General features: G+C 37.5%; 1 protein-coding gene across 1 annotated transcript in view; it reads right to left on the reverse strand.

Annotated features, from left to right (window-relative positions):
* The window catches only part of LOC135707840 (tyrosine-protein kinase Dnt-like), a gene marked incomplete at its 5' end in the record, with an annotated part of 38,540 nt that extends 23,603 nt beyond the window's left edge, over positions 1-14,937 (reverse strand). The window contains one exon of the mRNA XM_065229754.1: positions 14,870-14,937. Coding sequence (XP_065085826.1) covers positions 14,870-14,937 — 68 coding nt within the window. The remainder of the gene's footprint in view (positions 1-14,869) is intronic.
* Between the last annotated feature and the right edge of the window lie 547 nt (positions 14,938-15,484).

The raw sequence follows: 15,484 nt of genomic DNA on the forward strand, positions 1-15,484 counted from the left end.
AAAACCGAAAGTGTCATAATGTTCTGAGTTTATAATCTGGGGCTCTCGAGGAAAGAAGCAAAAAATAGCAATAATATGAAACTTTAACAGCATTGATGGTGTACGATGCCATAATTGTGCGGTGCTACTCAGATGCGTTGGTTCTATAGTCAGTTGTTTTTTGAAAATTATGCAATCAGTATTGGCTGTGTAATTTTTTGATTTCAGTATAAACATGCCAGAAGGGCCAAACACAAAAATGTGAACAATAAACTAAAGCGTCGATTGGTCGCAAATTTAAGGCCCAAACACAATGGAGCAGTTCCACGCCAAATGACGAATCGATCAGACGGTCGCGTCTTCGATGTGCATGAAACTTTGCACAATTGTTTGCTATGTTTAATCATTCACATTTGAGCTAAAATTTGAATTAGTTCTGAAATTAATAGCTATAATACTTCAAGAAATTTCCAAGAATCTGCGTTAAAATTCCATGAACAGTTTTAAAGACTCGAGGAATTTTATTATCATTTCTAAGGACCTCATTCCAAGGGAGCTCTGGAAAAAATATCATTCAGAAAAACATCAAATGCAATCGTCTTTCGAGGTAGTTCTGAGGAATTTTAGATTTCATATGAAGCCTTAGTTTTGAGTAGAATTACAAGAAATCTTAGGAATTTCTGAGAAGCACAACTCTTGTGAACTTCACCGGAAAATTCAAAGGGCATTCTGAGGATAATTTCATAAAGTTTGTGGGAAAATATGAATACGGAGCACAAATTCTTGGTTTTTTTTAAAGTTCTAAAAGGATTACAATTAAATGTGAGAATAACTCCAGAACATCTTCAAAGGAATTTGGAAAATAAATTCAGAAGAGTTTACCAAACAAATTATGAGGAGAAATCTAAGGAATTTCTGAGGAGAAATGCCGATGAATTGGTAGGAGACTTTCAATGTAAGTAGAATTCCAAGGGAAGGAGTGAGATTAAAAAAGAAATCTGGAATGAATTCAAACACTCGGAGAATCTTTCCAAAGGATTTCTAATTGTGGAGAATTTTAAAGTAATTCCGAGGAAAACTAAAAGAAAATAGAAAATGAAGATAGCTTCATCGAGATTTTGAGAAAATCTCCGTAAAATATGGAATGAACTATTTTGAGGTCTTCAGAATCACTTGAAAATTCTCAAATTTTCCCTGAAGTTAATGACACTGCCTTGAAGTTCTTTCGTAGTTTGATAAACTAGCCTGATGCTCACAATACTTCTCCTCAAATTCTGAACTTTATAGGACTTCCTAAAGTTTCCTCAATTTTTCTAACGATCATGGATCTTCTTTAAAGGTTTTAAAATTTACTGAAGTTCTCTAAACTTCTTTCAAATTTATGTGACTTTTCTAATGTTAAAACTTCTCTAAAGTTTTTGCAGTTCTCATGAAGCTTGTTGTACTGCGCTGAATTTAATTAAATCGTCCTAAAAATGCTTCAGTGAACTCAAATAAATTTTTAACGTCTCTGAAGTTATCTGAAAATCTGAGAACTCTTCGGAGCTTACTAAACTTCTTTCAAATACTTCCGCATTTTGCTAATGTTCATAAAAATTTCTGAAGTTTGCGGATCTTATCTTAAGCTCCATAGATTTCAATGAAGTAATGTTTCTGAAGACCACTGTCCTTCTGTGAAGTTTCCGAAGTTTTCTAAATTTCTAAATTTCTGGAATTTAATGGGATTATTCTGAAGCTATCTGATCGTCCTCGAAGTACTCGGAACTTCGCTGAAGATCATTAAACTGTCTAAAAATATCTAAATATATCCTTTATTTTATTTTATTTATTTTTTTAACGTCGGTCTCTATTCCGAAATCTAGTGCCAATCACCGACGGACATCGATTGCCATCCATAGATAGCAATAGAATGTGCAGGAAGGCAGCTTCCACACCTGTGTAGGATATCGCACCCATTCAACACACATGGGCCGGGACCTACGGCTTTACTTCCCTTCCGAAGGAAGACGTGACCAGAGATTTTTATGCCTCAGAAAAATCCCACCGACCTCGGTTAGTTTTGAACCCAGACCCATTGGTGTGAGAAAGCAATCACGTTTACCACTACACCACCGACGCCGGCATCTAAATTTAGTTCTCTGGAATTTCTTGAAGATATCACTGCTTCGTTGACGTTCTTTAATCAATTTAGCTAAATTTTCACGTTTTCCGGATGTCCATATAATTTTGATCACGTTCCAGATATTCTCACGGAGCTGTGCAGAAGTTTCTGGAAATTCTCTCCTTGAAATTATTTGAGCTGCCCTTTGATTATCTAATCTGCCTAGATGTTGTCGAAGCTCCCCTAAAGCTCTCCATTCTATTGAAGATCTCGGATCTGCTTGGAAATAAATGGAATTTCCGTAAACACCTTTAAATTTCCCTGAAATTCTCTGGACTTTTGTGAAGGTCTCTGTACTTACCTGAAATTCGCGGACATATTAAGGGTTCTCTATTTGTTTTCAGCACATCATGGAACTATCTTGAATTTATCTAAATTTACGATTATAGATTTTAAACTGCTCCAAAAGTCTAGACTATAGCTACGGGAACTGCTCTTTAGCTCTGAAATTCCCCAAAAATTTCTAGATCCAGCTTTTCTGAGGTGCTTAGAACTTAAATTTCTTTAATTTCTTAAATTTCGCAAGTTCGTTTGATACCTGTGAAGTTCTCTAGGATGTCTAGGATGCTAGAAGAACCGCTTTGAGGTTCTTACAGCTTCCAGTAAGTTTCCCATATTTTCAGCGTGGTAACTTCCCTTATGTTCCTGCAGTTTGTTTAAAGGGCTTCACTGAAATTGTCAGCATTTCCTTTCATTCCTATGAACTTCTGCAAAGTTCCTACAATTGTTGTAAAGTAAATGGGACTACAATGATGATCTCTATTCTTTCATAAAGTTAATTACGAACTTGAAATAAATCATTTATTTTTAACTTAATTCTGGCAGTTTGAATGTTTTCAATATCTTTTACATGGAATAAGAAACTTCAAGACATTGAATATTTTTAGATCTTGGACTTACTTACTTGGAAAACTCAGGAGGTACTGTATATAGAGAAAGACGATTAAACGTCACAATAAAAAGAATAATCAATCTTGAAATAAATTCACGCTAAAAAAGTTGAAAATAGTGACTTGTTACAAGAAAAAGTGAGTTTAGTGACTTGACCTTAAAAAAAAGCCTTTTGTGACTAACTTGAAAAAAGTGACCAAGCCACTAAAAAGTGACTTACTACCAGCCCTGCTAGAAGAATCTGGCACAGTCACAGGCAGTGTGGTCAGTTCTACGGGTTTATCCAAAGATCTACGGATTTTAAGACTTACTATGGATTTACGAATTTTCCAGATTTGCAGTGTTTTTTGAAAAGTGCCGAAGAAATTCTACAGGTTATAAAAATTATGGCTCATCCTCGCTCATTTGGTTGTTAATATTTTGTGACGAGTATGGTAATAATGAGTCACATTGACCCGGACTTCAAACTGTGTTTGGATATGGTTTTCATCATCAAATCTATATTTTTTATAGTCAAATTGTTTGTCAGAGTCTGAATTTTGAGTTTCTGGCCATAAGGAATCGACGCCGAATGAAGTCAGGTGTGGACCCTTGCTGGTATCTTGATCACTCATCAAATATCATAAATCTATAAGGAAATGGAAGCGTTATGCGATTATGCGATGAATGAAAATAGTGAAATCCAGTGCGCAAAACAATCAGGTTCAATGAGTCATTTTCATATGAATATGAACTGAAATTCGCCTCATCATTCACTGCCTCCTGAAAGTCTGAATGATTGGGAAGTAAACGAGTCACTAACAGCCGAGCACTCAATCAGTAGTTCAGTCAGCACGTTTATTCTTCCGTGATGGTACCCAATCCTTGTTTTGAATGATTGAGCGTACAGTTTATATGGAAAAATGCCTCAATTACGCACAGTGTGAGTGAAGGCAAGCGGAGTGAGTCGCCTGTTCGTGAGTGACTGAATGTTTTTGTTGACTCTTTCATTGCCTCGTCCTTTACCGTTTGGTACAAACGGTCTGGACAGAGCAATGAATTGAATAGTGCAGTGCTATCACACTTAGGCTAAGCAGTCAATCGCTCTGGTGAAATAAATACCTTACTGAGAACAGTTGCTACATGCGACCCTACCCGGATGTTCCGGATTTCGGTTCCAGTGGCCACAATCAATTTGCTCAAAAAAATGGTCATGTGACACAGCAAAAAACACACCAAACAGATGCGTGGGAAACGATTTTGCCAATGTTCTGGTTACTCCTGACCTAACGGGATGTTCCGGAGAGCACAATTGACGTTCCATAAAAATGGTCATGCGGCACATCAAAACACATAAAATTGATGCTTCTGAAACGAATATTCCAATATGTTTCCGATATTCTGGTGGCCAGTGACCTATCCCGGATGTTCTAGATAACGGTTCCAGAATTCACAATCAACTTGCTCATCATGCAACACTTCAAAACACATCAAATAGATGCGTGTGAAACGATTCTTCGAATATTTTGACACTATTCTTGTTACTAGTGACCTAATCCAGATGGCGGATGTTCCGGATACCAATATTATAGTTAGCCAGTGACCTATCCCGGATGATCGAGATACGTAATATGTATTACGTATTGGCCAACATCAACTTTCTCATAAAAATGGTAATGCTATATATCAAAACACATCGAATTGATGCGTATGAAGCAATTATTTGAATGCTTTCCCGAGCAGGAAAAAATAACTTATGAATACCAAATTCAGGTATGAAAATAGCATAACTGGCAACCTAAATATGGTATTAGTGAGGCTGAAATAAGAGGTAAAATACCAAAAATAATACATCAAAAATGTTCTACAAATAACGAACTGATAAATAATTTAGTTCAATAACTCTTTTAGGTGTTATTGTCTAAAAACTGAACAATCACAATTTGTTATTTTGGTATTCATTTGATATTTTACAAAATATTTCGATAACTGAATAATATCAAAACAAGGTTTTATAGCACAAGCATACCGAAATCTAGTATCATACCACATTAAGATATTCATTTGTTATCGATTAGCTATCGGTTCCTGCTCGGGTTGCCATTCTTCTTGTTTCTCGTGGATAGTGACCTAATCCAGATCTTTCGGATACCGGTTCCGGTGGCAAAAATCGACTTTTTCGTAAAATTGGTCATGCGACACATCAAAACACATCCAATTAATGCATATAGATTGATTCTGACACCTGATTCCAAATAGCGCAGAGAAAATCCAACTTAAGTAGATGACGCAGGTTAAGAGTCATGAAAATAGCTCCTGTGAACAAATTGTGATGGCCCCATTTATGGCTGACTTCATGAAGTGGTTCATTTTGCTCGATTTTCCGCTTTTTTTTTTAAGGAAACTTGAATTACCATCCAGAAATTGAGCATGGTGCTACTAGATTGAACCCACATGCAATGTACCATTGTAAAACAAAACTCTGGGGAGTTGAATAGAACTGGTATCACTTTGATCAAACGTCAGGAAGAGACCCATTTCGCCTTATTTCCCCTTAAACTATGAAAATCAGTTTAATCATTTTAACAAATTTAACTTTTACCGTGCATTGACGATTGTCAATTTTCCAAGGAATCGAATTGTTCCGTCTTTTTGGGATGCCTAAAAATTCTGTTTTGCCCGATTCTCCCCTCATAGTTTATTGGCAGCGTTAATATTACACTCTCTTGCACTAAACTAATGCAAAAATGTTCGGAAAACTGTATGGTGATGGTCCAGAATTCAGAATAGGGTCCATTTTGCCTCATTATACCACAAATCGTTAAAACTAGATCATTCGAATGGAAGCTTGAATTGGAGCGATCATTTAAAAGCCCATTTGCACATAACCATTGTCAAATTATCCAAGGAATCGAATTGTCCTGTCTTTTAATGAGCTCTGAAAAATCTGATTTTTTTTCTTCATACCTGAATAACCTCATATATCTTGCGGTTATAGAGCTATCTGAGAAAATTCCGAATATAATTTCTAAGGAATTATGAGGAGAGTTGTAAAGGGATTCTGGGGACACATCCAAACACACTCTAATGAAAGTTCCTAGAGAACTTTGAGGTGCATTCGAAGGGAGTTTTCGAAACGAAATTTTGAGGAGAGTTCCTAAAGAATTTGGAAAGCAAATTCAAGGAAGCACTGCACAGCAAAAAATAAATTTTAATATTACATCCAAGAGGATCCACTTCAATCATGTCGAAAATCTAATGTAGTTTTTATGGCAACACAAATAAACAAATGCAGTAAAAGCAACGTAATGTCAGTTCATATACTGTATTAATGATAATTTTGCCTTTTTTTGCAAGTAATATTACACCATATTTTCGACACGATTGAAGTGCATCCACTTTGATGTGGAATTAAAATTATTGTTTTGCTGTGTGTGAGTATCCCAAGGGAATTTCGAGTTGCAGTCAGTTCTCGATAGTTCTGTAAATTACAATGGATTCTGGGAGCATTCCAAGATGAATGTCCATGTCCATGAAATTCTGAATATATTTCTTGAATTTCTGAAGCTAGAAATTTCTGTAGTATTTCAAGCGAATTCTGAAGACTTTTTGGCATCATTCCTGGGAAATTCTGAGGAGAATTCTAAGGGAATTGTATGGACACTGAAGAGAATAATGAAAGCAATGAGCGAAAAACATATAATTTAACGAAAATACATAAGAATGTCACGGAGATTCAGTTTGCGGAATAACGTTAGAGAAATGCAAATCGTAAATAGAACCTATCAAAAGATCGAACAAGGAAACGTTATGAAGTTCCAAATCGGAAATTATGGACGTTATGGAGTTCCAAATCGGAACTGAACTCTGGGAAGAGTGAAAATGCCGATCATTCAAGAGATTGAATATGAGATTCATGTTTTTTAAGATGCCTCGAACAGCAAGTCCATCAAGATCCCTTGTAAGGTGGCAGCATGGCTCCTACATAAGTCAATGGATGTCTTGAGTGTCATGTCAATTACGATCCTTCAAACCGAGCTGCTCGATTCCTTCGTGTGATAATGGGTGCCAAGAGTGGTAGGTCTGTTATGATTCCTAGTGAAAAACATCTTGACTCCTGCATAAGTTGATGGATGCCTTAACGACAGGTTCCTTGCGATCTCTTGAGAATGACAGCTGTTTGACTAATCCGGGAGTCGATGGATGTTTCGAGCGGCGGGACTGCTAGACTCCGGCATGAGCGGATGGATGTCTTAAGCGGCAGATCTGGTACATTCCCTCGTGTCAGAATGTTCGATTCCTTCGTGAGATGATCGGTTTCAAGAGTGGCAAATCTGTTGCGATTCCTTGTGAGACACATTTTGATTCCTGCGTTAATCGATAGATGGCTTGAGCGGCAGATGTATTACGATTTAGCGCGAGAAATAGTACGATTCCTGTGTGAACTGATGGATGCTTTGAGCAGCTGGTCGATTGTGATCTCACATAAGGGACAGTTTGACTACTGCGTGAGATGATGGATGCCAGTACGGATTCGATTCATACCTGAATCGATGGATGCCTTAAGCGGTAGGTCCATTACGATCCCTCGGGGGTGGGACAGCTCCAGAGTGAGTTTATAGATGCCTTACGATATTTGGAGAGGGACAGTTTGAGTCGATGAATGCTTTGAGCAGCAGGACTATTACAATTCTTCTTGCACGCGAGCTTTATTACCTCGCAAGATGATGGGTGCCATGAGTGGCATATCTGTTACAATTCCTCGTGAAAGATATCTTGAGTCTTGCATGAGTATATGGATTACTTGAACCGCAGATCCATTACAAGTCTTCGTGAGAGAATGTTCTATTCCTATGTGAATTGATGGATGCATTGAGCGGTATGTCCGCTGTGATCCACTGTATGGGACTGTTTGATTACTGCGTGATTCGGTGAATACTTTGATCAACCGGTGCATTAAGATCCTGAATGGAAGTTCAGACTAAAGCGGCGCCGGTGGTGTAGTGGTAAGCCTGACTACCTCTCACCCCAACAGGCCTGGGTTCAATCCCAGTCGGCGCCGTCTGGATGTTCTGAGGCATAACATCTCTGATCACGCCTTCCTTCGGAAGGGAAGTAAAGCCGTTGGTCCCCGGTTCATGAGTTGATGGGTCGATAAGTAGGGTCCAGGTGTGGGAGCTGTCTCCCTGGCGTCGGTAGCATTGGTGCTACCAGACTGACTTTTTGCCTGAATCGATAGATGCCTTGAATGGAATGTCTATAAAGATCCCTTATGCAGAACTGATTGATTCTATGCTGGTCGATATTGCTCTACAACGCTATTAGTTTTATGTATTAAGCAGCTACTTATTTCATTGTCAATGGATTCATTAAATTGTAAATCTTCTATGAAGATAATACAAATTGTCTTGAGTTGAATTCATAGTAGAATTGATTACATTTATTTAATAATGAAAATCGTGAAAGGAATCTATCAAAAGAACGATCCAAGAAACGATGAGGAGTTTCAGACACATCCAAAGAAACTCTCTATTCAGAATTACTGGAGAACTTTGAGGAGAATTCCATGAGAATTACAAACAGAACTAAAAGCGATTTTGAAGAAAGTTCCAAAGGATCTTTGAAAAAGAAACCACGGAATTACTGGGAGTATTTCAAGGAAATTCCGAAGAGAATTCCTAGGTTATTCTGAAGAGAAGTTCAAGGAATAAGTGGGAGTATTTCATTCCAAAAGAATTTTAAGGGAATTCTGCGGACACTTCCAATAAAATCCTAAGGAGAAATTCAAATGAACTCTGAGGGGTGCTCAGAGGGATCAGAATATTAGGAATTTGAAAATTTCTTCCATGCAAGTAACTCTAAACTTCCAAGCTTAGACTCGAAGCTGACCGAGAGGGGCCGACTCTATGTAAGATGCAGGAAAGATTTTGTTTTGTTGTTATGAGATGCGCGTATGCTGTGAGGATAGGGAAAGATTGATGAACATTTTTGAAGATTTCCGGCAAAAAGTTGGAGCCCGATGTTAGTATATAGATTTACATGCCAGAAATGATGACGTTAGTTAATTTTTTTTTTATGAAAAAGACTTTCGGCTTTGGGCAGGTTCACGTTTTTAGAAATACAGGATAATTTGAAGTAGATTGATTCACTGAGAATATGAATAGAGATTTAGATGTGACGCCCCCTAGGAAAAGACTTGGAAACAGGCGAGAAACTTAAACAATTTCTAGTTTCAGCAGTTTAATGTATTTACATGACACTTTTACGTGTCATGACGTTATGACGAGGGTCCATGGTCTATACAAGTGTTTTAGTCTTGTTTTCAAAATTTACCGAGTTAAATTTGGATTAAATAATATTAGAATTAGTTTCAGAAAATTGACATAGATTATCGAAGTGGGGCCCATTTTTTTGGACCTCACACGTAAAACAATTTAAATTCTTTTTAATTTGTATGTAAGCACTAAGTGAGTGTATGGCTCGTGCCTAATATTGTCAAAATACTGCCAATTCAAAACAATCCATAATTCACACACCGCATTTGATCAACGCCTGTCCCCGGCCGTACGGATAATATTTTTCATATTCATACAGCTTTTTTGCACACTGTCAAGACCCCACTCAGATCGTGGTGTGGTAAGAAGCGCTGGAGATGAAGCACAAGATAAGGTGGGAGGTGAAATGCAATTTAAAATAAATCACGTCCAGCAATGTGGAGAGTAAATAAATAAATTCTTCTTGACTTTTCGGAACTGCACCGTGCGTCGCCGTCGCTCGTCGTTGTCTAGTTGGCTCTCGGATTTTTCGGTAAACTACCCACAATGGTGGTTGGAGATGTTCTACCTTTCTGCACGCGTCATTCGGGCGTCCCTAGTGGGTGGAAAAGACAGTGCTTCACATTTTATGTATTACCAAGCTGAGAGAAGGCTCCACAACAGTTTCGACTTGAAAAGATACTAGACGACCACACATCGTCGGCGTTGTCGTTGTTCAGTCGGTTCGAGTCTTTTGGTATAATCTCAATTAGCACAACAGACGGTCGGGTGGTCGGTCAGGAGCCTTCTGCAAGTAGCTGCATATTCAACACCCAGCTTCGGACGGGAGACATCCCCTTCGAAAAAGGTGAACCAAGAGGTCCCCACCGTCAAGACATAAATTTGAACTGGAATAAAAATATGACCTGCTTTCCATTGCTGCTTCTTTGGTTAGAATCCTGCAGCTCGCTCGGGGTTATTTATGTGTTTGCATATGCTTGCGCTGGACTCAGCAGAAAACCGAACACCGAGAGAAGGCGAGGAGAAAAAGTTGCAAACCGGAAAACGCATAAGGAAATTGAGCCACAATTGGTTGGTGGTCGGATGGATGGGTGGCATGCATAGGTGGAAGGCGACGACGATTCCTTGCTTATTGGGAGGCAAGAAATATTGGCCATATAAATTCATCATAAATATATTAAGGCGAAATAAAAAATAAAAATATAACGATAACGTACGGCTATCTCGTTATGGGCTGTGCTAAAGGGAGAAAAGGTGATTGCAGTAGATATATTGGTTTTGAATTTGATGTTTGTGCTTAAATAGGCGGATAAATAGATATGCGGTAAATCACAATATTTTTAAAATGCGTTTGATGAATAAACTAAAATTGATGCAATTAATTCAACTGATTCCGTCATAGAGCCATAAACTGCTCTCTGACTGATTTATAATCTGTATCGTTTTGGTTTTGCGTTTTAAACCGGCTTTGCACTGGATAGATTTGTTTTTTCATATTCTTTCTGTTTTCACTTGTTTCGTTCTATTGCTGTTTGAGCAGAGTCACTTGCTTGAACAAATTTACACTCGTTTAGCAATTTGTTAGTAACCGTGGATGGCCAGGAAGTCCAAAGGACCTCAAGCCTAGATAGTTTATAGAACAAGATAGTTGGGAATAGTGTTTTCATTTCCTGGACATTTCTGGCTACCCGGGAATCATTGAACAGCTGATGGCTCATCCCGGGTATTTCCGAGAATCGGTAAATATTTTTATTCAGTGACCAGATATAATTTCCGATCAGTTTTTAAAATTAGAACATCTGCTGGTCGACTTATGTAGCATACAAAATTGTTCAATACAATTTAATATTTTAATAATTCCCCATTCTTCATTCAGACTGGTTTGGATATTTCAGAAATCTTCTGGAAGTTTTTCAACTTTCCCTTGAAGATTTTGACAGGCTTCTTCGGACGGACTTTTATGATTTCTCGCGAAAGTTTCGTTCGACTTAGCACGGAAGTTTCTTCCATAATTTTTCAGATAGTTTATCCAACATGTCCTGGATGAATCTTCCATCTTTTTACGAAAGTTTCTTCCAAATTTCTCCGGAAAAAAATCTTCCATCGTTCAACGAAAGTTTCTTCAAACTTTCCGTTCCAACAGTAGTCTTCCTCAGAGGCTTCCTCTGAAAGCGGAAATTTCCCATGTTTAGACGGAAGTTCCTTCTGACTTTCCACGGAAGACTCTTCTGACAACTTTTGAAAGTTTATATCGGCTTCCCCAGAAGTCCATGTGACTGTCTTTGCTTGTGGCTTCTGACTCCCAGAAATTCCATTCAACTTTTCCTGAAAGTCTCTTTCAACATCCCCCGAATATTCCTCACAGCTTACCCCGGAAGCGTCTACCAGCTTTGCTTGGAATTTTCTTCGACCGAAAACTTTTCTGGCTTTGCACTAAACAGTCTTGGGAGATTCTTTCCACTTTCCGAGAAAATTTCATTCTAACTTTCTCGCGAAGTTTCATCCTACTTCCCCAAAAGTTCTCCTGGCTTCTTTTGGAAATGTCTTTCAATGTCCACGAGAAGTTTATTCAGAGGTCCCCTGGATTTTTTTTTAATTTTTCCACTCAGTTTCAGGGCTGTTACAATATTTTCAAATACTAATGCGCGACAAATAAAAAAACTGGTTTCATTGCTTAAAAATACCATTTACTACTACAAGGCATTTCAATAATATTTTAGCTTTTGGCTTGCTCTCAACATTTTAAATTAGAGCTTTCTATACCTGTAGCATTATATGCCCAAGGAAGTCTAGAAATTTTCCCAAGCCGAAAAATAATAATTCAGACGGGAATCGACCCCAGTCGCCTCCAGCAAGGAATTGCTTCGTAGCTGTGCCTTTACCGACTGAGATAAGCGAGTATCGTTTGAACCCTTTGAAAAAAAAAATATAAATTTATCATCTAAGCAGTATACATTTTGAGTTTTTAGTGAACATAATAAAACACCCTTACATTATAAAATTATATTGAAGAAAAGCGCCTAGCTTATCTTTACGGAGACCAAAAAAAAATTACCTATCGATTTTTTTAAAAATATTGGAGAAAGATATCAAAAATCTAAAAAAAATCACATTTTTTATAATTTTCTAAAGAAAATTCATGAGCAAAAAAATGTTTTGTAAGTCATCATGGCATAAAGTTGGACCCAAAAAACCCCAAAACATAGTCTTTCCGGGTTTGCAATCTTTTTTCATGATGAGATAGCAAACATATTTTTACATGTAATTTTTGTCAAGAATCTAAGGAAGAAACTGATTTTCTTGGATTTTTGATATTATTTCCCAAAAATAAAAACGCGTCGAAAATATATTTTTATTTTCGGGGCGGTAAACTTCCCTTAACATCCAAATTACAATTTCAAAAGGGTGCACATAACGAATTACCATGCAATAAGCTTCATTTGAAGTTTTGAGAATAATAATACTGAATATAATTCTTCTAGCCCACCAAGAAGAGTTTTAAGGTAAATTTTAATTCCAAGGAAAATTCCAAGAGAACTAAACTCTGAATTCCGAGGATAGTTTCAAAAACATTTTGAAGAAAATTTCCAAGGAATTCTGAGCAATATTCAATGGATATTCTGGTGATAATTTTTAGAAAACTCAAAATAAGATTTCAAATGAATTATGAGGAGCATTTCTAAGAAATAATGGGAATTCTGAGCAGAACTAAAAAGGAATTCCTATGTTAATTCCCTGGAAGTTTCAGGAGTATACTGATCACGCATTAATTATGTCACGCTAAATCGAGCAAAAAATTACCCTCTCCCCCCTATCGTGACGTTTTTGCTATACCTAATGCATTGCTTGTCACAAAATCTTAGACCCTCCTCCCCCCTTAGAGCGTGACATAATATATGATCTGACTGATCTCTTAAAACTGATTGAAATGTCTTGAAATCATTTGTGGAAATAAGGTTGTTGTTTTATCAAAAATAACATATTAAATAACATATTTAACACCATTAGAAAACACACGCTTAGAATATTTGCAAGAGTCAGTCTTTTTTACTGAGGTTTTGAATTGCTGAAAAAGTCTATAAAACTTTTATTGGCCATTATCTGTCAATAATCAATTAAATCGACAAATTTTATTTTCTATAATTAAATGGAAATGGGTTCTGTACAGACTTAGACAAGTTAGGATTAAATTGTCTCATTTTTTATTTTTCCACAGATTTTTACAGAATTTGAAAAACCCAGTAAAACCTTAAAGACTGGATTAATGTGCAGCTTTCTTATGAGCATGGAAATCATCCGAAAAATTCTGGAAAAACCTGGAATCATCAGGAAATTTTATTTAGCAAACTGACTAGACTTCTTGTTCTTCGAATTTCAAGCTTATTGCGTATCGCATATTAGCTTATTGCGTGCTCTCAACTTAGTGTTCTAGATGCACTTCCATAGTTATTAATAGAAAGCTTTCGATGTCTGTACAATTTTTGCATTAGTATAATTGTGTGGCAAGTACAATTATACTCAATGCCCATGGTAGTCGAGAAAATTTCCAACCCGGAAAATTTCTAGACCAGACCGGGAATCGAACCCAGCCACCTCGAGCATGGTCTTGCTTTGTAGCTGAGCCATTACCGACTGAACTAAGGGAGGCCCCAAATTGAGTAGACACCCTGTATAAGAACGAGCTAAAATTTTACTTCAATTTCATTAAATAAATTCAAAGGAGAAGATGAAGAAGGCATAAGAAACCTCGATAATTTCAAATAATATTGGTAAATAAACAACAGAGATAAATCATTAATATTGACGGCAAGATTTGAGATGGTTCCATTGCTCTAAAACTTACTGATTTGTTACATGATCTCAACATCAGTTAGGTTAACTCTTACATAAAGTTATGTTGACTGTCATAATACAAAACCTGCAAAATTCCAGATTTCAATTCCAATATACAAGTTTAAACTATAAGCATTACTGTCATTATGTACTGGTAATAATTCTTCAAAATATGTAAACTAGATAAAAGTGGATGACTTCTCAAAAAACTGGAAGATTTCCCGGTAATCTTGCTTCCGGGACGTCCCGGGTTGGGGACACGACTCGTGACAGCGTGAATGTAAAAAGCTGCTCTAAGCTGATCTAGAAAGGTTCCTGTCCTCGATCTGGACCATGATTGTTAATGCCGTTAACGCTGTTAACATCTGCAATGCAAATTCCCATTGAAAACATAAACGAAGACGGTAGCCTGGATCTATACTCAAAGTCAACTATGGTGCTAGATGTCACCGTAGTTTGGTCTTCTGGGCCTAATTTAGGCCACTATGCTAGTCTCAATTGTAGTGATATGAATATGATAAATAAAAATCGACCTCATGCATTTCTACAATACTTCATTAGATTGCATTACCGTCTTCAATTTCAAGAATGATGCTGATTTGCCCCAAAATCCAGCCGCCGCAGCTTTTCTTTTTCTAGACCCCAAACGATCGCCTGGCACGCCATGGCGTTGATGTTGTTGAGGTCTCCTATCACTTTTTTTTCTCTCTCCTGGGCTCTAACAAGAAGCAAGCGCATCATCATGATTCACGATGATTAGCCTCGCGATGTGTCTGCTGCTGCTGTTGTGGTTGTTGTTGTTGTTGTTGTTGTTGTTCGCTTAATCGTGGGCAATTATGTTAATTTATTGGAGGAGTTTTTTCATCGTCTTTGCCAACTATGTTGGTACAACAAGAAGAGTTGAAAAGAGACGGATCGAAATTGTTGCTGCTGCAAGCTGCTATATAGCCTCTTCCACTATGCTGGACCAAGCAAGTTTGTTGCGCCTGTTTAGATAACTCTTCATATTCGTCTTGTTTCCCTCTCCCAGCTTGGTTCCGTTGAAATTAGGCACAATTATGATGATTATAGTGGTTATTTATGGTTTGTTTGTTTTATGTGAATTGGGACGTGAATTCGACCGGTTGCTGATCTCGTTTTTCCACCATCTTCTTGTAGGATAATGACGGTGGCTCCTATTATCAACGAACAGTGAATACAAGTTCTTTCGCCGTGGTTCATTTCTGGTAACCTTTGAAATGCCCAGAAGGTAGAGGTGGAAAGTTTCCCAGGCTATCTGATTTTTCCGAAATCCGCGCACTAAACTGCTCACGATACGACAAAATTGGTCACATCTCTTGTCCTGCGTGGAGAACGTGACGTGAAT

Source organism: Ochlerotatus camptorhynchus, unplaced genomic scaffold (assembly GCF_037179485.1).
Source record: "Ochlerotatus camptorhynchus isolate MF236.1 unplaced genomic scaffold, CSIRO-AGI_Acam_v1.1 ptg000320l, whole genome shotgun sequence".
In the NCBI taxonomy this organism is placed as follows: Eukaryota; Metazoa; Arthropoda; class Insecta; order Diptera; family Culicidae; genus Ochlerotatus; species Ochlerotatus camptorhynchus.